The sequence below is a fragment of the Scatophagus argus genome, chromosome 19, assembly GCF_020382885.2.
Source record: "Scatophagus argus isolate fScaArg1 chromosome 19, fScaArg1.pri, whole genome shotgun sequence".
Lineage (NCBI taxonomy): Eukaryota > Metazoa > Chordata > Actinopteri > Scatophagidae > Scatophagus > Scatophagus argus.
Window position 1 is genome coordinate 10,020,374 of NC_058511.1, and position 23,141 is coordinate 10,043,514.

General features: G+C 41.1%; 1 protein-coding gene across 5 annotated transcripts; it reads left to right on the plus strand.

Moving 5' to 3' along the window:
* Nucleotides 1–32: 32 nt before the first annotated feature.
* LOC124050492 (nuclear receptor coactivator 7) lies at nt 33–20,437 on the plus strand. Of its 5 annotated transcripts, none has more exons than XM_046373088.1 (19): nt 33–137; nt 1,186–1,360; nt 6,549–6,706; nt 8,415–8,485; nt 8,570–8,677; nt 8,771–8,872; nt 9,493–9,618; nt 9,949–10,133; nt 10,568–10,722; nt 11,153–11,743; nt 11,842–12,013; nt 12,777–12,924; nt 13,069–13,194; nt 13,304–13,456; nt 14,280–14,375; nt 14,461–14,534; nt 14,667–16,997; nt 18,293–18,362; nt 19,126–20,437. In XM_046373088.1, the coding sequence occupies exons 2-17, from the start codon at nt 1,323–1,325 to the stop codon at nt 14,800–14,802; spliced, it is 2,439 nt and encodes an 812-aa protein (XP_046229044.1). In that variant the 5' UTR covers nt 33–137; nt 1,186–1,322; the 3' UTR covers nt 14,803–16,997; nt 18,293–18,362; nt 19,126–20,437. The 5 variants fall into 5 exon arrangements, with proteins under 5 accessions (XP_046229044.1, XP_046229041.1, XP_046229045.1 ...); XM_046373085.1 differs by having other exon boundaries at nt 92–242; XM_046373089.1 differs by having other exon boundaries at nt 92–242; nt 10,601–10,722.
* The last annotated feature ends 2,704 nt before the right edge of the window (nt 20,438–23,141 follow it).

The window sequence follows — 23,141 nt, forward strand, 5'->3', positions numbered from 1 at the left end:
ATAGTTCTTACACGTAGTGTAACATAGCGAATGTACACGATATGAACCTCATCCTAGCTAACCTTCGCCAAATTGATCTGGCGCTATCGTTACATGGACGTTTGCCCCCTAACGATGAGGGCGAACTACCGTGACTGGTGAGTTTATTTTTTGTTTTTCCCGTGCAGGTGACACCAGAGGGCGCAGTGAAGGCGGGGGCTTCATTTTGATTTCAGCATTAGCTGTTTGAGGATGCACGCAAGGTTTGTGGACAATTTCAGCTACCTGTTTTTGTGTCAGATATTTTGACTACGTCCTTTGGTGTTTGGTGTGAACGTTAGGCTAGATTGCGCGGACAGGAATGAGCTGACTTATTGTAAGGGGGAGGGCTGGCAGCTCGACCGAATGAAATATTCTTAGAATCTTCACCAGGTTGCCATTGTCCTGTAAACAACGTGGCTAGCTAGCACAGTTAGCATCAGCTGTTAAATCAGCTGGAAGACTGGACCTTGTTCACTGTGCCCGTGTTTGCCTCGGTAGCACAGTCGGGTTTAACATTGGCACAACCGGATATCTGTCTTTTTGTTATTGCTGCGTCTTAAGAAGAGGCTGGTCAGTGGCCCGGTACATGGAGGAATTCCAAAGCAAGCTGCAACATACTGAAAAATGTAGCTAGGTGGGATAACGTTGCTTCAAATTTAGTTTTTCCTCTGTGATTAGCCAATTACCTGTTATATAATTCATGCTACACGTGACTTAATGTCTGCTCTTTTGGGGATCTGTGACATGAGAGTATTCATTTTGCTTTCGCTTTATCCTGAGGTTTTACAGCTAGCTATTAGTATAGCCATGGTAGTCTGAATGTTTACATCGACTGGGTTCCCAAACTGATCCTGTTAATAATAGACACACTGTTTAGATGAAGCATAATTACATAATAAAACACATGTTTACTTTGGCATCATTAAGCAGTAGCAGATGTGTCTTTACTCTACAGCAGTGGGATGCATTTTCCATCCTTTTGGTCTGCCATTGTCAACTGAGTGGCCTGGCATGCTTATTATAGGATGCTTTCATCGCCCTCCACTTAGGCTGATGAGGCTACACCATCAGTTATTGGGCTTTTTGCTTTCTGCTGAGTGTTGTTGAGTGAAGAGGCACCCGATGAGCCTGCTAATCCCCCTCGTCTTTATATTTCCTCTGCAGGACAAGAGAGAAGTGTGAGAGCACAGTGTGAGAGATCCAGACTTGAGTCTGCTGGGCTGGACATACTGAGTGGGTGTGTAAGGGTGGATGATTGTATGGGTGCGTTTGACTGCATGCACATTTAGGAGCCTGGCCCGATGGAAAAGAGAGACAGGAAGCTGGGATATTTTGCAAGGTAAGGGATGCGTATGTGTGCATTTGTGTCACCACATTAAATTTAGGTGTTTTTCTTGCAGCTAAACTCCTGTTAAACCTCCTGCATTTAGCTCTCAATAATCTGCGCTTGGTTAATGTGTTTGTGCTTGGTTTACTGAATGATATTTGTTTAGCATAAATGAAGATTTTCCTCTCTTTTCATGCTACCATGTAGAGTTATTTGAATCAGTTTTATTTATAAGTCCAGAAATCACTGATTACACCTCAGAAAGCTGTAGAAAAGGTACATGCAATATACTCAATCAACCATCAACACTGCAAAATTAAATTAATGGGAAAAGGAAAATGAGGAGGCATTCAGATTCCATGACAGACAGTCAGGCGTCTCATGTCACATACACAGGAAGACCAGTGAAATATAAGAAGTTGTAAATGAAAGGAAAAGAATTAGCATCAGGGCAAATGTCAAACAACTTCCAGGTGCCTGTAATTATAGACGACTTGTCACATACACAGAAATCCTGTCACAGCATTGTTTTTTTTTATTGACACTGTACATCTTGAGATCCAAATTGTGTCTGCATTAATGTTATAGTGAAATTACAGTGTTGGGTTTCTTTAACTGCTTCCTGAAACGACGCTCTGGTTATCAGGCATCATTACCATAAAGTTCTGTGAATGATCAGCATTAAGTAGTCAGTTCAATGGCTTAGTTTCTTTAGCAAGGACAGATTTTATAGTATATATCAATTGAAAGTAAGTCTCTTGGCTGTTTTTGATATTTATGTTACTCTGCCAAGGTATCACATGCTGGAGAGTAAAGTCCATGATGAAAATTTTTTAGAAACATGTACTGCTTGGTGTGATGGTCGTTAGAAGCGGCTCTGTAGCTTGCTGCATAGTCATTTGTCCCCTGACAAATCAGTTAATTATTTTAACCCTCCATTTTTTTTTCATGCATCAGTCACCTGCCTGTGAGCTGCACCCAGCTGATACAGCCTCGCATAATCCCAGTCATGCGTCAGAGTTCTTACATGAATTGACCCACTGAGATCGTGTTGACTTTAAAATTGGATTTTTGGCAACACTGTGAAACACGATAGCAGGAAATGTGTGGAGAAAATAAAAGCTTTTCACAGCTACGGTGCATAGGCTGACAAGCAATCTGCAGGTTGTGAACAAAGATCACCACTTCTTTCCAAAGTCTGTGCGCATGTGTCATACAAAGTGTTCATTTTGGAGAGAGAGGTGAATAATACAAGAGGATAAGCATGATTATGGGGTGTACTGGTGTGTAATGTGGCTTGAATATGTCCAAAAGCCTTATTAGAGTTCTTGTGTAGAACAAGAACATTTATTTATCCCATTGTTGCCTGGCCTTTTCTACATAAACACTGTCGTATAGCAAAACTTAAATGATTTTGGTGATTTTAACCAAAAATAAGTTGATTTATGGTTAAGCAGTGTTCACGTGGTGTGTGTGCCGACACTGTCAGAGTTGTAGAGTGTGTACTTGTGATAAATGCTGTGAGGTAATGCATTGCAGCCTAATGGGCTTCGTTCTCATTACGTCTCTGGTTACTTTGAGGCTGTGCTGACAGCCTGCTACAAGCCTTCAAAACTGTCTTGCGTTTTCATGAGTTGCGATTCTTATTGTTGAAATTGTTACATTCAGTTTATTTTGCAATGGCGTCGCATTTCAGTCGCTCTGTAATTATTAGGCAAGCAGTACATTAAATCATAATGGGGTGCAGGCTTTGAGTTGAGGTAGAGGTGGTGATTTCCTGCAAAGGGAGTGAGCAAACATGTTGGAGAGAGCAACAAACACATCAGACTCCTGCAGACCTCTCATACTGTAAAGACCAATAGCCATACTGTGCCCAGAGAATGAACATGTCAGGAAGGAAAATCAGCCTTATCTTCCAGAACAGCTACTGCTCTAACATGTAGCTCTCCTGCTAGTTGCACCATATGCTGCCTCGCTTCCTGTCAAATAGAGCAAAGACCAATCTGGAGCATACACGTGTACCCATAACAACTATTGACCCCTCGTGTCATGTTCTGTTCTTTTATTACAGTGGTATCTAGTGCGTTTAATTAGGTTTTGTTTTCACACTGAACAGGGAGAAAAAAAATCCTTTGTTTTATAATAAACTAACCTAAATCAAGCAGAAATACAGAACATAAAATAAAGGTATGAAAGATATGACTTTGTTCATGTGACATGTGACGTTGGGTGTCTAGAAATCACAGACCATATGAGGTGTGTCAGGTGATTTTACTGTAGGTTACCTTTTGAAGAAAAAGATATTCCAAACAAAGTTACTGGAGATTCGAAGGTGCTGAACATAAAGTAACTTCACTAAGATCAGGCACACAAAAAAACAAACTAAAGATTACAGATTTGCCAGGAACAGGCTGAAAACAAACCACCAGTAGGCTCATGGCAACTGTCAAGGAGCTACAAGAGCACCGTGGCAAAGATGCGGAGACACTGCAACTGTACTGCATTTGTTGCCTTGGTGATTTCAACCAGTCACAGCTTAGTGGCCGTCGAGAAAACACACAAGACATCCTGGACAGAAGATATGTGGGAGACAGTGGGAAAAGGTTCTGTTGTCTTATGAAACCAGTCATGTTATTATGCGTCCATGCCGTGGTCTGAGTCGTTATGCTTTCAGGTTGTCTGGACATCATCGTCCCATTTTTGCAGATGTGATCTCTGAAACGCTTTGAGGGTATTTTGACACAAATGTAACTTGGACTCGAGAATGAAGAGAGTAGAACTTGTTGGTCAGAGGTCCCAAAGACGTTTATATTTGGTCGGATACTGAATCATACCACCTTAAAACTGTGCCGATTGTGTTGATCTTCCGAGCTGCTGCCACTCATCGAAGATGTGTGTGAAGCTTCCACATTTTAGCTTCTTTGTTTTCTAGCAGAATCACCTTTTGTTGGCCGAGCCTGTTTTTATTTCTCTCAGTGAACTTCAACACAGTTAGACATACAGCTTAATAAGAACAACCACGTCCAGGCACATCAGTTTTATTTATATATCCCTATATCACAAACCAGTGAGGCTTCATCTGTGGAGCAAAAGACATCCTCTATCCTTAGACCCCTTGTACCTCACAAGTCTCATCAGAGGGAGAAATGAAGATGGTTACCTGGGATGTAAACTGCAACTTGACTTGTAGGCAGATGTGGTGATAATTCTGGTTTCATAAGCAGGGTCTGTTGTTTTCACTGTGAAGGCACCCTGTTATTAGGCAGTTATGAATGTATTATTACAAACTGAAGGTTAGAGAAGGAGTGAGTGAGAGAGAGAGATGTGGAAAAGTACTAAAATGAAGGGCTGAGACTTATTGAAGTGACTCTGCAAAATGGATCCCGGGTGAAACAGACGGTGTTGTTGGGAATGTGTCTGCAGATTTCCGAGTTCGCTACCAGGTGTGCTGCATCGGTTTAAGTGGAAGAGTGACCCGAGGCTGCTGGGGAACTCTGTCTGTCTGCAGCCTTATCGACCCACTCTGGCTTTTCCATTAAGGCACTTGAACACTTAAAACACTTGTCTTTTCATTTTTCTTTCATTCTTCCTTTGCCTGAGGCTGTGCAGAGCAACACTACTCCTATCACTCAAAGCATATGATAAATTAATTTGGCCTTATCTTTTCTTAAGCTACTTCTACTGCACTGCAGTGTTCCCCCCTCTTAATAAAGCCCAGCAGAGTCTGGATATGCCTTTACATCATTCCCCTACCTATCAATGATTTAGCAAGGGGGAAAGGACTGTCTGAGAAGGAAATACAGCTGACGCAGCAAAGCAGAGAGTGGAAAAAAAAAAAGTTAGAGTTCAATGCAATAACTTTGAGCACCACCGCAGCACCTGTACACAAGGTTGGCGAAGCAGTGCTGTTTGCAGAACTACACAGTTGCATTGGTTTAAATCAGACAAGGAGCAAGCTGATCATTTTAATACTTCTTATCTGAGATTTGATGCCAAATAAATTAAAGAACAAGTGGATCGGAGGAGTTTCTACCACTCCGCTTCATGTGTAAGATGTCGGACACATACTGCATCACACACGACTGGTCAGAGCCCTGGTAACACCTGTGGTCACCTGCTGAAACTGTTGTTTTGTGGTTTAAGTGTTCATCTGAGTCGGTGAGTAGTTAGTTATTAGGCTGAGAAAACAGCTAACAATTGTACCAGATGAAGTAGCAGTTTGACCTGTGGATCTGACTTCACTGTCACTCCCTTGTAGTATGCATATAGGAATAAAAGAGGCTTTGGTGATCATGTTCTTAACCCTCTTAACATGATTTTTAAACAGCTTGAAGACCCAGGTACACATACATGTTTATGGCTTTTGGATTTCCTCCCTGGTTTTTACCCAAACCCCAACATTGTTGGATGGATTTTACGTTTTTTTTGGTGGACAGATCCCACTAGTTCACTACAGGGCTGTGTCCTGACACCTTTATCTGTACACTAACAACAACATTCAGACACATTCTGAAGTCTGCAGATGACTCGGTTGTAGTGAGACTGTTACAGGGGAGTGATTCTGCTCATGGCCCAGGGGTTGATGACTTTGGATGTGACCAAAACTGAAGATATCCGACTAAATATTTCTCTAAATTCCTTAACTTTGACTCAGGCAGACAGAATTATGGGTCACGTCATTGAAAAGGTTCAGTGTTACATATGTCAGGGTGTTATAATTGATAAGCTGCCTTTCAGTAGAGTAGAGTCAGTCCTCACATTCTCTGTTACTGCTTAGTTTGATCATCTCTCAGTATGTAAACGTTGGTGTTAAATTGCCTAATATGTCTCACATTTTCTTAAGAAAGCTGTTTACAAGGTTCAAGTCATTTAAAGTGTTTGCTCTTCATCCCCCATAGGGAGATTTTAGGTTTCTCCCCTCTAGGGGGAGATTTAGTCCAAAGATGTTTGTTTGAAGATGTTGTTGTTGACGTTATTCCTGTGTGCTGGGGGAGGGGTTTCTGTTTTTGAGAAAAGAAATCATTACTTTCAAGACAGAGCAAAAAATTTATCAGCGGTTTTTGCGAAGGAGGTGTGTTATTTTAAAAGCTTCAGTACATCCTCTAGAAGTCAGCTGCAACACTGATGAAAATTGATATTTTGTTATGAAAAGGTCATCGGCTCTAACATTCAATATGCCCGTGCACTGGCATCCCATCAGGCTGAAGAGGCGGAGGCAGCTCAAGCAGAGCCAGTCGGAGAAGAATGTGAATGAGCAGAACCCGGCGATCATCTCCTGCCCAGACATCCCCAATGACAGCGACGCCAACAAAAAGACGGACCTACAGAGAATCACAGCCAAGCCACCTGCAGGTTCAGGTAAGATCTGTAGCAAAAACCCACAGGTGTTGGAACAAAGCAGTTTCAGTTTTCTGTTCTCAGAAGACCTTGGCTGTACTTACACGGTCAGTGTGTAACCTGGCTCTGTAGATAATTGGAGCCCTACGCTGTATCTTGTGAACACGTCTTTAAAAACGTAGCTATGCAGACCAGACGTGGACACCTGGAGAAATGGGACTGCTCTGCTGTTAGCGCAGTTAGTATTTGTTAGTAACATGACTGTCTGAGCTAAGCTTGAATGCAGGATTCTCCTAAATACAGTCGCATTGAAACTGTGCTGCGGTAATCACTGAGTAAAGCCCAGTTATTGTAAAGAAATACTCTCATCATAGTCCACTATTATGGCAAATACAGTTATACTTGGTGCAATGGCTCAATTCAAAGTAGGTTTACTGCCATCTGCCTAATTAGAAGGAAAACTAGCACTAGCACAGAAGTATTCAATCTTTTGTTGTCTTACCAAAATGGATTTTCCCCATTTTAGGGCAAGAAATAATTGAACTACCTTATTAGTATTACTGTCAGTGTGATTTCCTTGTTCTATTATTTGAAGTCATCCTGACTTATCTGCAGCACAAGGGTGCTCTGAGCTGAGAACGACCTCAGCAGTTTTAAACGGGAAGTTGCATAACTGTTGTCGTGCACTCTTTCACAGTGGCATGGCTGTGTTCACGGAGTTTGTGACTGCACTAAGATTTGGTGCAGATCTCAACTCACAATAGAAATGCTTTGATGCCCTTCATTTCGGCACAAAGTGAAATATGGTCTCGGATAGCTTGGATACGAGCATCGCGGCTGTTTTTATTTTTTCATGCATAAGAGAAAATGTCCTAAATAGGCAAGCGTTAATAACTTGGTGTTAGCTCGACTGCGTCGTTAAAGTCGGTGTGTACTTTAAGAATGACTAACATAAGTTCTTTGTGAGTGTAACCTACAGCTCAGAGTGCAGTTTTCAATGTTTTCAAGGTGGTTTTCTGCCTTTTGTCTTTGGTGTAAGCTGCTTTCTGTGAATCAAAATATATCATGTGTTTCACAGATCGTCACCCACTCCTTCCTGTTGACAGCGATAATTGAATCAAATATGGTGTTTGGCAGTGTAATAGACAAATAAAACACACCTCTTGAGGTTCTATGTGCTTGCAGCTAACCTGCAGTGCTTTATTGCATGTTATCATCCAGGTATAAATTCAACAAATAACCAACCATGTTCACAAAAGTGACTGTGGTCTTGTCTTAGATGCTCGGTACAGTACAGAACAGATGCAGCAGGGATGTCTGGCTTGTTGATGCTTAGTCATGCCCTCAGTTTCCATGGAGGAGAAAGCAGTGTAATTACAGTCAGGGAGTGGTACTCTAATAGCTTCTGTGTTCTTGGCAAGAAGAAGAAAGTGCTGACGGTGGACTTTGTCTGCAACAAGGGTCACATTGCTGATGTGCTTCTTTTTTTTTTCTTTTTTTTATGATGATGACTGCTTCGGCATGTGTCGGACAGTGTTTTAAAGCTGGATAACAACATGGGACAAACAAGCATGGGTACTTCTTTCAAAAGGCAGAGAGTTGAGAGTTGGAAAGAATAAGATGCGCAGCATGAAAAGATTGGGGTTTTTTGTTTTGTTTTGTTTTTAGCTTGCCATTGTCCTCGGTCTGCAAAATACTTTTTTTTTTTCGTTTTCTGTATGACTTGTAGATGATGGCTGTGAAAGTAAAACTCAATCAAAGAGGGAGAAGAGGAAGCCGCCGGGCACAATGGAGTTCATTGTGAGTATAACTGCTGCATTTAAATAACACACTGACTTATCAGCATGATGTTAGTTTGAGTCTCACTTCATCTCCCGTTTGCAGGTGGGACCTAATGATTCCCTCAACAGCATTGCGCTCAAGTTCAACATAACCCCAAACAAGCTGGTCCAGCTGAACAAGCTCTTCTCTCGTAGTGTCTACCCTGGACAGGTGAGAACCTCTGCAGTAGCACAATAACTCTTGCTGCAGCTCCCTCAGTGTTCCTCTGCCAGGCTCACCAGCTCCTGCCCATCATTATTACAGAAGCTGTTTGTCCCTGACGTGAGCCAGTCTGAAACTGACCACAAGTGTCCGAGTTCCTCCGACCCCTCCCTCACAAATGGCTTATCAGAGAACACATTGCACGTAAGTATGAAAGTACTAAGAAATGTGTTATGTGTTATGTTGCACACAGTAGCCATTTAGGGACAAATTTGTTGAAAGGCATTCTGTCTGACTCTTGATTATAAAACAATTGAAAAAGGACAGAAATCATAGACAACATACATAATCTACCTTTGATCTTAACCTATCAATTATACTATATTTCAGGGTTTGTTGAAAACGCCATGTACTGCTGAAAGTTGTCTTCCACCAAATAGCTTAGGAGTTACGTTTTGTTTGATTAATAATATAACAGGACGCAGTTTTTTGGTGTTCACTACCCATTTGCAAAGTTGTTCATAAAACTATGGCTCTGATGCTGGAAATTGTTTCATTATTCTACTGTAATGCTGGCACCCTCCATAATGGGTTAGAAATTGAATCAATGGTATGGGTGAGCATTTTTCACTGTTGAATGCATGAACAATGTTATATATTTTGTAATGGAAGGTAACTTAATCTACCGCAACTTGGCAGCCAAGTGAAAAACTTGCTTTTAGAGTCAAGTGTGTATCAGAATTTTTGCTCTGGTGGACTGAAGTCAAAGACTAAATACAAGCAGAGCATTCAGGACTCTGATCTGGGCTTCTGATCTTCTGCAGAACGGCATTTCAGGCAGCGTGTCGGCAAACTCCCTCAGGCGTGAGCTCTCTCCAAACTCTGAAGATGAAAGCCCAGCAACGGTTAAATTCATCAAGATGAGCTGCAAATACTTCACTGACGGCATGGTAAGAAGTAAGAAATGTGATTGTGGCTTGTTATAAATAAACACTGATTTCATAGTGGATCAAACCAAAAATGATCTGTGACTGATTTTTAACACTTGTCCTGATTAAATTTGGCGACAATTTTAAATCATTACGTCATTAGTGTATTTTTCCTTATGTTTGACCTTATATACAAACAGAAATAATAGGTCATTGTCATAAAAGGACGGTTAATTTTATTGTGATAACATTGACCTAACTTGGAGGTACCACTCCTGTATTTGGTTTATTTTTTTGACCCAGATGTGGTGACGCCCCCAGCACTGCTGTGTCTCTGTGTTGTTATTGCAGGGGGTGGTGGGAGGCGTCCTGATTGTGACACCCAACAACATCATGTTTGACCCCCACAAGTCGGACCCCCTGGTGATCGAGCATGGCTGTGAGGAGTATGGCCTGATCTGCCCCATGGGGGAGGTCGTCTCTGTGGCCCTGTATGACGACGTGTCGCGCATGAAGCTCAAAGATGCTCTGCCCTCGTAAGAGCTCCTAAGCATCTTTCCTCATTTCCCTCTTTCGTAGCCGTTCTTCTTCTTACTCCTATGATTTAATTCCTCCTTTCGTGTTCCTGCTTCCAGTTTCTGTATTTGTTGTTCTAGTGATAAAAATGTTTGTGTGAAGTCCTTTTATTTCCCGGGACTTTTCACCTTTGTCTGTTTACTACATTTTTTGAGTTATGAATCGAAAACCTTTTGGGTGCCTGTTGTTCTAGTTTTGTTATTTTTCATTTTTTTAATGAGTTCTTCATTAATCTTAGTAGTTTTGACTCCTTTTCTGTTTTGCATCACATGTTTTATCTTGTTTTGTCATTCTGGTCATTTTTAATTTCTGTTGGCCCTTTTCTTTTTTTTCCCTTTTTCATCTTCATCCTTCGTTTGCGGTGCGGTATGTGTGATGCCCCGTGACCACACAGAGACCTACCCCAGGATTTGTGTCCTGTATACAGGCCCGGCGAGTGGGAACAACTGCCGTCAGAGCGGGATTTAAACCCCTTCAGCCGCTTTGAAGCGCTTGATCCGAAGCGACCAATCATCTTGGATGACATCGAATCAACCCTCTCAGAAACTGGTAACGTCATGTCATCCAGTGTCGACACGTGTTGTCTGGTCCAAGCTCCTAAGTAATCCTGTTCTTAGTGAATCAAATCACTCCAGGAGGGATAACTTTGTATTTTTGACAGCCAGCCGAATGTATTTTTTGTGTCTGCTTCATGAATAAGTGAATGAATGAAAGTGGCTTGTAAATTTGTCCGGCTCAGCTCTGTTTTGTATTATATATTCAGTTTATTCTCTGTCACTGACTCTTCAGCATCTAGATTTGGTTCTCTCATGGTTCTTCACTGGTTCTTATTTCAGATGTGAATATGTTTGGGTTTTCTTAGTATACTAGTAATAGTTAGCTAACTTTGGGTTTTGGACTGTTAGTTGGATCATTCATTCAAATCTGCAGAAAATGTCTTGGAATTAAACAAAAGACTGTTTTATCTTGTTTATAACAGGGAGCACAGAAGGTGAGCAGACAGAGAAGTCTCCAGATGAAGGATTCACAGAGTTGGAGCCTACTGTCAGTGGGAGCACCGAAGAAGCGGAGGGGACGTCTTTCCAAATACCCAGCATTGTCAGCAGGGACCAAGAGAAACAAAGATCAAGCTTCCCAGGCCGGGGAGACTTCCAGGATAAGTCAATGCTCGGTCAAACTAAAGGAAAGCTGGACGATGAAGAAGATGAGGGTGTAGCTCAGAACGGCTCCATCGAGGATGGAGAGTCAATGCAATCCTCTTCAGAGACTGAAAAACAGGGAGCTAAACTTACAAGCCAAGAGGTAATTGAAACCAAAGATATAAAACCTAAAGGGACTGAAGAGCTGCTTGATGTTAGACATGACGAAACCATCGGCGCACCAGTGGACCAAAACAGGAGGCTGAGTCTGAAGGAGGCTTTGGAGGTTCGTGGAAACTCTGGTCTGAAAATACAAAGCCCAGACATTCCAGCAGGTGGAGCTAAACTCAGCGAGGAGGAGAAAGAGAAGAAACGCTATGAGGCAGAAGTGCAGTCATGGCTGCTGGAGAGGATGCAGGCTCCAATAGAAGGTAGGAATCATAAACTACATATTAAACCCATGGCAGTTATCCTGACTGAATACAAGCCAAACGTTTTCTCTTTTTTTTTCTAATTTCAATTTGTGTAGACATGCTTTTCTCATCAGAGGAGAAGAGCAAGAACCCACCCATGTTCCTGTGCTTCAAAGTTGGAAAGCCAATGAGGAAGTCCTTTGCCTCTGGGATGACCACTAGCCCCGTCCATTTATTTGGGGGTCGGGGCAAGCAGCCAGAGTACTGGTTTGCTGTGCCTCAAGAAAGGTGAGATGATGCTCAGCAGTATTTCCTATTAATTAACACTTCTAGCAACATAAAAAAAACTGTCTTCCACCCTTCCACCGCTCCGCTCATAGCTGTACACACACCCTCTTTTTCTCACACAAACCAAGCGGCTGCTTATTGCATTTTATATTTTTAAAATTTTCTTGTGGGGAAACAAGCCTCTGGACCCCCTGCAGAGGGTCCCAGGTCAACCCTTTGCAGTCTCACCAAATTCTGTGGGAAACACTGACTAGTTGTTACATTAATAAAATACCCCCTACAGTACACTGTTGTAGTATTCTCAAACTACAAAGGGTGTAAGCTAACAGCGTGCTTTTAACTACAACCACATCCATGAAATAATGTTTAAATACAGTTGTTTAACAAAGCTGAACCCTTGTAGTAATATTTTTATACACAATCATGTGTTTCTCAAAGTTGTGAAACTCACCGCATCCTGTGTTCCCAGCGACTGAGCCTTTCAAGGAGACCCCTTTCATACTCAACCTACCAACTTGTTGGAAATGTGCTGGTGGTATCAGTTTTTTCCTCGCCACTGTCGCCAAGTGCTTGCTCAAGGGGGAATGTTGGGCTCTCTCTATTTACAATTTAATTAAAGAGTTTGGTCTAGACCTGCTCAAATTTGAAAGTGTCATGAGATAACTTTTGTTGTGAATTGGCGCTATATAAATAAATTGAATTGAATTAAATTCAGAAGAATTGTAATCCAATATATTCTTGTGTGTATGTGTGTGTTTTTCAGGGTGGACCATTTGTACTCGTTTTTTGTGCATTGGTCTCCGGATGTGTATGGGAAGGAGGCTCGAGAGCAGGGCTTTGTTGTGGTGGATAAAGATGAGTTGGACATGATAGACAACTTCTTTAGTGACCCTGCATCTTGCAGCTGGGAGGTGAGCTCACATTCACAGAATAAGCTATGTGGTGGTGTGTTTGCTAGAATTTTTTATCCAGTCATTTTCCATTTGTGAGTGACAACATGTTTTGCAGAAGTGGTGAAGTATTTGTGTCATTGATCTCTCTTTTTTTTTTCCAAGATCATCACCATAGATGAGGCAAAGCGTAGGCAGAGTTTCGGCAGCTGTGATGGAGACTTGTCTGTGGATGTGCTGCCCATCCTCAATGACACCAGCGACCTGCTGCAGGACACGCACATTGAGAAGGTTCTCGCAGCTGGCTGATAACATTATTACATACCCATACACTGTCAAGAAAATGACTAAAATTTGAAAAGCCGCATCGTGACCTGACTCTGATCTGTTTGCCCACCAGCTCGCCTGCCGCCTGCCAGCCCGTGTGCAGGGTTACCCCTGGAGACTGGCGTACAGCACTATGAAACATGGGACCAGCCTTAAGACTTTGTACAGGAGCCTGGCAGATGTGGACAGTCCTGTGCTGCTGGTCATCAAAGACATGGATAACCAGGTAGGTGCTGTATGTACGTGATTGGGAGGGTTACTTGCTGATAATACAGTTTGTGAATAGGAATCAAGTGGAATGGCCACTGATTATTCTAATTCTGCAAAAACAGTCAGGAATGGATGTTTACAGAACACAAATAGGTTATGCGTATTCGTTATATGTACTGGACGAGCAGTGGAAAATGTTATCAGTGAACCTTGTTGTGTTTAATGACTGTTTCTATAAATGTTAATTGTCTCCTGGATGACTATCATCCACAGAGTCTGATGAGACTCAAACCTACATTATCCTGCTCTGACTCATCCTCTTGTTATTAGATGTACTCTGAAAACAACTCGTCCAAAAATGATGGTGTTGCTGATGCTGAACATATTTATTCCTTCGTTGATTTGCACAATTTTTATTAACAAGGCAATGGTCACATGTAATGTAAGAACTTGTCGTCAAAACGGCAGTTCAGTGACTGTTCAGGGACTGGATCCTTTTTTTATTGTCTAAATATCTGTTTTGAAGGTGTAAAGGTGGTGTCATCCACGCCCCTCCTAAATCCCTTCATGACTAAGTCAGACCTAGAGCAATACATAAGTGTTTTTAGGTTTCTAACAGTTGTCTTTAACAGTTGGCCCTATGAGTATGAGCTAAAAAATGTCTGACTTTGGCGACTCCTTGTGGTGGTATAAAAAAATAAATAAATAGCCAAAACCTGCTCTGTCTGAATTATTTTATATTTCCTGTAATCATAAACATTAATATGAGGGGTTTTAACTGCTAGTTTATAAGTTCCCAGTTAATAGTCTTTTCATCTATAAACTGAATGTGATCACAGATATTTGGAGCGTTCTCGACTCATCCCTTCAGAGTGAGTGAACACTGCTACGGCACAGGAGAGACGTTCCTCTACAGCTTCTGTCCTGAGATCAAGGTTTGCCCTGCTAAGTTAGCTTTGAGAATTCAGTTTGGGTATTTAGCTTTATTCCTGTCTTACATCGGTTGCTCGTTGTTTGCAGGTGTACCGCTGGACGGGGGAAAACTCTTACTTTGTGAAGGGCAATACTGACTCCCTGCAGATGGGAGGAGGGGGGTAAGTAGATCTAAACTTCTCTTTTCTTTTTCTTTTTTTTTTTGACCAAGCACAAATTTGCATACGAAATCTAAGCATTTTGACAGAGATATCAAATAACGAACACCTTTTTTTTCCCGACCTCCTCTGCAGTGGTCAGCTGGGCCTGTGGCTGGATGCTGAGCTGTACCGAGGAACCACCACCAAATGTGCCACCTTCGACAACCAGCCTCTCTCCGCCCAGCAGGACTTCAACATTCACAGTCTGGAGGTGTGGACCTTCGAGTAGCCTCATCAGCTCCAGCTGCTTCTGCATCCAAACTGTAAACACACTCTCCCACCCCAAAATCTAGTACGCACCACTCAGAGGCAAGCCTAGCTATTCCACATTGGCATTAAATGTTCTGTGAGCGGAGACAGAAAGCAGCCTGTGCAGCTGTTACTGAAAACAGAACAGAAAGGTGGGTTTGACCTGTGGGTTGCTTGGGCCAGTTTTATATCTGGTTTGAGAAAATATTGTTGCTCTGAGCTCATTGGCTGCCTTAGACATCCGACAACACCTCCAGCTTTCCCAGCCTTACCACCGTAAGCTCATGAGGAGAGAAGAGAAAGGCTGCTGCTGATGTTACTGTTGAGGTTAATTCCAAAAGGAGCTGATTTTACTATGAAAGAAGTGTCCCATTTTTTCTGAAGGTTTATTTATGCAGACATAATGGTTGAAGTAATTTGTATGCTTTGGAATGTACAGAATTATGAACTGGAGAGGTTTAGAGGGATCTTTTTTGTTTTTGTTTGTTTCTTTTGTTTTTTGTTTTTTCAATTTTTTTTACGACGCAGTGAATTTCAGATACAAAGGATGTGGAAATTGCCAGGAAGATTTTTGGATCATCCACCATTAAATTTGCAGGAAATATCACTTAATTGTTTACAAAGGAAGAGTTGCACTTCCCCCGAAGGCCTGCTTGTTCTCTTATTTTGAGTTTTAGATGAGCTGAGCGAGAATGTCCCATAGCATTTCATCATAACTTCGTCATGTTTTCATTCCCTGTGCAGACCAAAACCAGTGGGAAAACCAAGAAATGTTTGCAATGACCAAATATGTTCAATTATGATTTCATATTTGTTGTGAGTTCTTCAAATTTTATAGAATATTTTGGAATTTTATTTTTTCATTTTATTTTTACGTTCTCTTTTTTTTTTATCAATAATGCTAAGTTGTCTTTTTTAAATGGTTGTACTTTCATAAAAATGTTGTGTTTCTGATTGGACCCAACAACCACTAGAAATGACTGTCGTCAGTATTGAATTCATTTTGCACTCAGACTAATTTTAAATCTTTGATTTTCATTTGTGGTCATTGTTGCCTAGAGTCACAGCCAGTATGAGTTCATCATGATGCCACTTTGCACTACAGGATTAAACAACAGTCGACGCTGTGTTGTGGCCCAGTATAAGTTAGCACTTCAGTGTAAAATTGTTGCTGAATGTTATTTGATCGTCACTACAGGAGGGGAGCTTCCTGTCTGACCACGGGGCAGCTTCCGCTTTGGTTAAAATGGGGTGGAAAAAGGGATTTACTGTGTTTTTTGCACTCTGATATGCCACTAACTAAAAATTCAGATCTACTAACATGGAAAAGAGATCGTTCATTGATAATCTGTGTGTCTGACTCAGGCCTGTGCATGAATTTGCAATACCACAAATGTCTGACACCACTGTTATGATACCTGCCATACTATCCACTAATGCCATTTATCGCTTCATGTGAAAATGAGCTTTGTTGTCTGTAGCTGTTCAGTGTTGTAACTGTGAATGCTCCCTTAATAATTATTTCTTGTGAATCCAAAACTGCTGTGGTCTGTAATATCACTAAGGATCTATTTATTGTGTTGTTATTGCAACGAAATTTAAACCTAAATAAATGTTAAATATATATAGGCTACATACTATTTGATCAAGTTTATGTCCGACCTTTATGTGTTAATTTACATGCTTTTGCCCTGATGTGGGGTTGAGCCTTCCCAGCACCTTATTTGTGCTTTCCAGTCAGTCGTCATCCCGTCAAAGATCTTTGAGAGAGAAGATGAAGCACTCAGTGTTCAGGCACCGTAAATTTATCACAAATCATTCAAGCTGTTACCAAGAAAGGTACACCCCAGCAATTAGTATGCTGTCTGCCTGATCTGACAGTGAAGGTCGTGGCGTGATTTCCATCCATTAACTTGACTAAATCAGTCAAATCAGTTAGTCAGTAGTAATCCATCTTCGCAAATACGAACGATCTTTGGTATTACGTACCTGAAACACGTGTTATAAACAATGTTTACCGGAAGAGAGCCCATGGATTCGTTTCGGAAATAACGCCTAGTTCGAGGAAATATCTGAAATATGGCGATGGACAAATCGTGTTTAACGGTAGTTGGAAGTTGTATTTTCTGTTTGATAGCCAACGGTCAAGACAAAGAAACGGAAATCATTAAAAAGGTAAGATGTTATTAAACAAAGGTACAGCTGTAGATAAAGCTCACTTCATAACACTGTGCCGGCAGACGAGTTATTTATGAGTAATGTGTCGTAAATGGGGTAATGTGTCGTGAGGGTTGATTCTAGGATACATTTGAGAAGTCTTCTTTGATATTTGAGTATACACCAACAAATAAACAAACGCCGTTAAACAAGAACATATTCAAACACAAAATTCTTATCGGAAGATCAGTTCACTTTTTTAGCCATACAGTCCGTCCATCATGATTTTCCCTTTAGTATTCATGGGCATAACTACAATTACTGTAAAAGTTTGAAAACATTCAAAGTTGTTTCGTATTTTACATCTTTTGTCGAATAAAGACAACAAGCAGGCATTAGTACCACTACAGTAAATCCTTCTTCCTGTTACAGATCGAATACAGGTATTGGTTTTAACATGTGCTGCGTTCACTGGCCTGTCGGTTAACTTGTCTCTGCGTCTGTTCCTTCCTTCCAACAGACCAAGGAGCTTGTGTGCTTTAGAGATATTGATCCTGCTGCTCCTCATCATTACCTGGTTGTACCCATAGAGCACATACACAGCTGCTTCTCCCTGCACAGGGGACACATCGGCCTCGGTCAGTTGAAGTGGATCGCTATGAGTGATTGATAATGCCCCCCTTCCATTAGCTGGCTGGTGTGTCCTTGAGCAAGGCACTTAACCCCCAGTTTGCTCCCTGGGCACCTGACAGTGGCAGCCCACTGCTCCTGTGTGTTTCACTGTATGTTGCATGTGTGTGTTTCAATCAGTGATGGGTTAAATGCAGAGAAGTAATTTCCCAGCTTGGGATATAAAGTAAATAAAATAAAAAACAACTGGTCGTAGAAGTACTGCAGATGTAGTAGTAGTGGACTCGACTGGGATTTTCCTTTAATGACTTGGACTTGACTCGGATTCAAACACAGGGAAATTGAAACTGGACTTGGACTTGAAGTTTGCTGACTCGACTACAACACTGGCTAGTGCTACTAATAATACTGCAACTAGTAATACTTGTTTGCTTGCAGTGACACTACTACAATTCCCACAACTACTGCTGCTTATACTCTTTCGACTACTTTTGCTTAGAGTTTGATTCTACTCTGACCGATGATTACTGAACCACTGTTAACTGTAGCACTTCTGTTAGTTGTTTTTCTGCCTTTCCAACTCCCTCAGTTTAAAAAGGTGGCAGTTAAGCTTCTTCATGCCGCCTACAACTTTTACTGCATCACGTCTTTACAGAGAAATAACTAAGTCATTCGTCCAACAGTTAAACGGATGGCTAATATGGGGAAAGCTGTGCTGCATGACCAAGGGATCACTGATATGCAGAACATAAGGTAGATGGAGACAGGTTATGTGTGTGTGTGTGTGTGTGTGTGTGTGTGTGTGTGTGCAGCTGGAAGGCAAATTTAGTCACTGTTGGACATAGCCAGACAAGCTGTTTCCCCCTGTTTTCAGTCTTTATGCTAAGCTAAGCTAACCTGCTGCCAGCTGTAGCTTCACATTTGCCTTACAAACACGAGATGTCCTTTTAGCCTAGAGAGGCAAAGAGTATTTCCTGACAGTCAGACTTTTTGTTATAGGTCTGAGAAAAAATTAATAATTGTTTGAAAGTTATGAGCATTTGATTCCTTTAGTTGTAATTTTTTAAAACCGTACTTTGACTTGCTTGTCAGGGTCCTGATGATAGCGTTGATTTGTTTTCTTCCTCAGGCTGGGATTCCACCAGCCTCCCTACATTTCAGTCAATCACCTCCACCTCCATGTGCTCGCCCCCACCAGCCAAATCTCAGCGTACATGGAGTATAAGTTCACTCCACAGACCAGCTCTTTTGTAACTGTGAGTGCTTAGGTCTGCAGATTCCTTCCTCCACTTTTCTTACTCCTTATGTAATCGGTTTGTGTCCATTACATCGATAATACTGCAGTCAGTGCAGTATTATCGATGTAATGGCTGTGAAATTAGCACTTACTGTGCTTTTTCTGTTGTTGTGTATAAAATGTCCAAACATTTGATGTAAATGCAGATCCTGAAACAGATGCAGTGACTTCTTCCTTTGATCTTAACAATTTTATGTCCTGATGTTTGTCTCTTTGCAGGAAGAGAGTCTACTGAAGCGTCTAAAGGATAAAGCTCCACCAGACAATAAGTTAGAAAGCTGTATTTTGTCACTGTGATCCAGCAGCTCCCAAACTGGACTTTTGGATTATTGCAGCAGAAGAGTAAACATCTCGGACGAGTCTTCGAACCAAAACAACCACAATGAGAGGATGCTTTTGAAAGGACACTCAAATTGTGCAAGAGTGGTGTTTATCAAAAAGGGATGCTTTAGCAACGACAACACTACAGACAGAAATCTGAAAACAAGACAACAGTGGAAGTTAGTCAATGAGATAATGAAGCAGATAAATGATTTAGTAAAGAAAGAGAAAGATTATATACTTTCACACCATATATCCAGAGTGGACTTAGAAACAGTTTTATGTATTGTAGGCTTTTATGCATATGAATGTGTCTACAAAAATATAAAATAAGGTCAAATATGAAATGAAATCTAAAATATCAGATATTTACATATTTCTATACATTTATATATTTCCAGGGAAATGTATGTCCGTGTGTCCGTTACAGGACAGAGCTCAATAGTTTGATGGCGACAGGCAGGAATGATTTCCTGTGTTGCTCTGTGGTGCATCATGGGAGTAAGAGTCTCTTACTGAACGAGCTCTTGTAGCTGATCAGCACATTGTAAAGAAGGTGAGAGGGAAAGTCCAGTATAGTCCTTATTTTGGACAACATCCTCCTCCCAGACACCACTGTCAGAGAGTCCAGTTCCTCCCCCACAACATGTCCTGCAGATGTGGAAGGGCCTCAGTGGCCTCAGAAAATAGAGGCGGCTTTGGCAGCACGGTGTCCACGTTCTAGTACCAGTCCAGTTTGTGATCCAAGTACACCCCTAAGAACTTGTACTCCTCCACCACCTCCTTATGGTCAGACATATATTATTTCTGATATAAAACAATGGACTGATTCCATTGATATTTCTTGGAATAATTAAATTATCTTTGTACATGTACTTTGTACATTTTGTGTGTTTATGTCCATAAAATATTCTGATATGATGATGATATATGATATGATGTGTGTATTGTCTAATCTGTAGGCCTATAGTGTGTGTGTGTAAGTAAGTTTAAAGGAGTGTTAAAGAACTTAAATAATACACTCATTGGCTTTCCTCTCAAAAGTTAGGTGATGAAAGAAAAACATGCCAGAAACCCTAAAGCCTACTAATTAACACAAAGTGTCTTATCTCAAAAGCCTAAGCATAAAACTCTAATTGCAGACTTGTTTCAGTTTGTACATTTTGGAGTATGGAAGCAATTAAAGTTCATTAATGTTTATGATAATGATGATAATGATAAATAAAAAAGTAATGTCTCAGCATGAAGTTGTATATACACGACTATTTTTTCTCACCTGACAATAGGTGTGAATTTCTAGAAAGCAAATCGCAATTTCACGTTTGTCAAAATGTAATAGTTTTGCAGCCGTATAAATATTGTGTTCTTGTGTAATTGAAATTTGTGTAAGAATGTTTTCAGCATTGACGTTCCACAAAGTTTGAGAGAATGGCGCACAGATTTCCTATGTGTGTATGTGACTCTGAAGTTACATGCTTATATGTTGACCCAACTCATATACATTATGTATAAGTCGAAATACATACCAGACACAAACAGGGGGTCTATTCAGTCTGATGAGAATTGCTTGCCTAGTGCATAAGCCAAAAAGTTGCTCCTCAAGCAGGAATTTTGACCCTGTTTTTTACTGGCCAATCAGTACGATGCCTATTGATTATCCAATCAGAGGAATTCAAGTCAAGAGTACAAGAACAGCACTGGAAAATGAGTTACAGGATCAGAAATAATGTTTTTGTAAGATACGTGCAGTATATCACAGGTCAGACATGAAGCAGGTTTTTACGCAACTCCATGGAACGCAGCATTGGACCGACTCGATGAGCTCTGTCAGCGATTGGTTGTCTTGACTTTTGACCTGCAGACACGCCCAGACATGATTCAGGCAATGAATGGACTTGAAACAGTAATGAGCTCATAGAAACCCAAAGACACGACTTCAGCAACAGAAATGGGGACTCGGGACACTTCTGGGAGTGAAGATTGTCCTTTCTGCCAAATAGCAAACAATAGGACGGACACAGAAATCCTGCTTTGTGTAAGCAGCGACTATTCATTCATCTTTTAGAGCTTAACATCTAAAGATTTCCGACTCTTCCTTCATCCCTCTGTGTACAGGATGACGAGCTGCTTTGTTTTCGGGACGTGAAGCCTGGCGCCACACATCATTACCTTATTGTCACCAGGAAACATATTGACAGTTGCAAAAGTCTTCAGGGGGATGACGTACCTCTAGGTGAGAGAGACACGGGACAAATAACCTTTGTATTCTTTTGGTTTTACTATAACTTAAAGACACTGCTCGATTGAATTAGCCACTTATTCTATTTGGCAGCAAGATTTGTGTGTGAGTGTTTGCACCAAAGTGTGTTTTATTTTCTGGTTCGCACCTGTCAGCAAAGTCAATAATAATCAAGAATATGTCCTTATTATTTTTGGTGTGTCAATGGCAACATAAAACCATTTGTTGTCTCTTATTTTGTTACTCAGTATCCTGGTGGTGAAATGTAACTGAGCAGATGATTACATACTAATTAGCACATTTTACACATTTTACATTTAACACTTTTTCAGATTTAAATTATAAATACAAAATCAGGTAATAAATTACGATGCCCTGTTGTGGTTTAAGCTTCATCCCACCTTTATGAGCTGCAACATTAGTGATGCGTACACAGAGGTATCATTATTTATGATCCAGTGATAATGTATGTATTATTCTTAAATGTCCACTATGCATAATGAGTACTGTTAATATTGGTATTTAAAGTACACTATATAGACAAAAGTATTGGGACAGACCTTATTATTATTATTGAATTCAGGTGTGGTACAGGGCTGGCATCTTAATGCTTCAGCATACCAAGACATTTTGGACAATGCTTTGCTTTCAATTTTGTGGCAACAGTTTGTTGAAGGTCCTTTTCTATTCCAGCATGACTGTGCCCCAGTGCACAAAGCAAAGTCCATAAAGACATGGTTGGATGAGTTTGGTGTAGAAGAACTTGACTGGCCCACACAAAGTCCTGACCTCAATCCCATCAAACACCTTTGGGATGAACTGGAAAGGAGACTGTGAGCCAGGCCTTTTGGTCCTTCATCAGTGTCTGACCTCACAAATGCTCTACTGCATGAATGGGCAACAGTTCCTACAGAAACACACAGTGGAAGCTGTTATAGCTGCAGACAGGGGGGCGTCTCTATTTTGATGTCTATGTATTTAGAATGCAATGGCCTTACAGTCCCTGTCGGTGTAATGTTCACGTGTCTCAATACTTTTGTCCACATAGTGTATATTTTTACACTACTGCTTGTACATTTTCTTTCACTAAAGTAAGATTTTGAATGCAGCTTAACATGTAACAGTATTTTTACACCAGTGTTGCTCCTTGTACATAAGATCAAATGTCTGAGTATCCTCTTCCAGTATCACTGTGTCAGTATCACTGTGACTGGACCATATGGATGTGATTTGTTTGTTTACAGTGGAGCGGATGGTAGAAATGGGTAGGAGTATACTGGAGAAGAACAAAGTCAGTGACCTGGATGACGTCAGGTATATGAGTTTTCTGAGATGACGTCACCGGCGGATTGATTCGATTCATTTCCTCGCAAACCTTTGCTCATTTGTTTTCACTGAATGTGTTTCAGGATGGGGTTTCACCTCCCTCCGTTCTCATCTGTTCCCCACATCCACCTCCACGCTCTGGCTCCAGCCAGCACGATGACCTTCAAGTCGCTTCTTCACTACGGGCCGCTGTCTCACTGGTTCATCACGGTGAGCCATGTCTTCATCTTATCTATGGAGGCTGCATATTTAATTTCATCAGTATACCATGACTGATCGATTATTTATTATTAATTAAAAATTGTTGCGTTTGCAGAAAGTTCCAATTATCTTTAATTCTGAATACTTT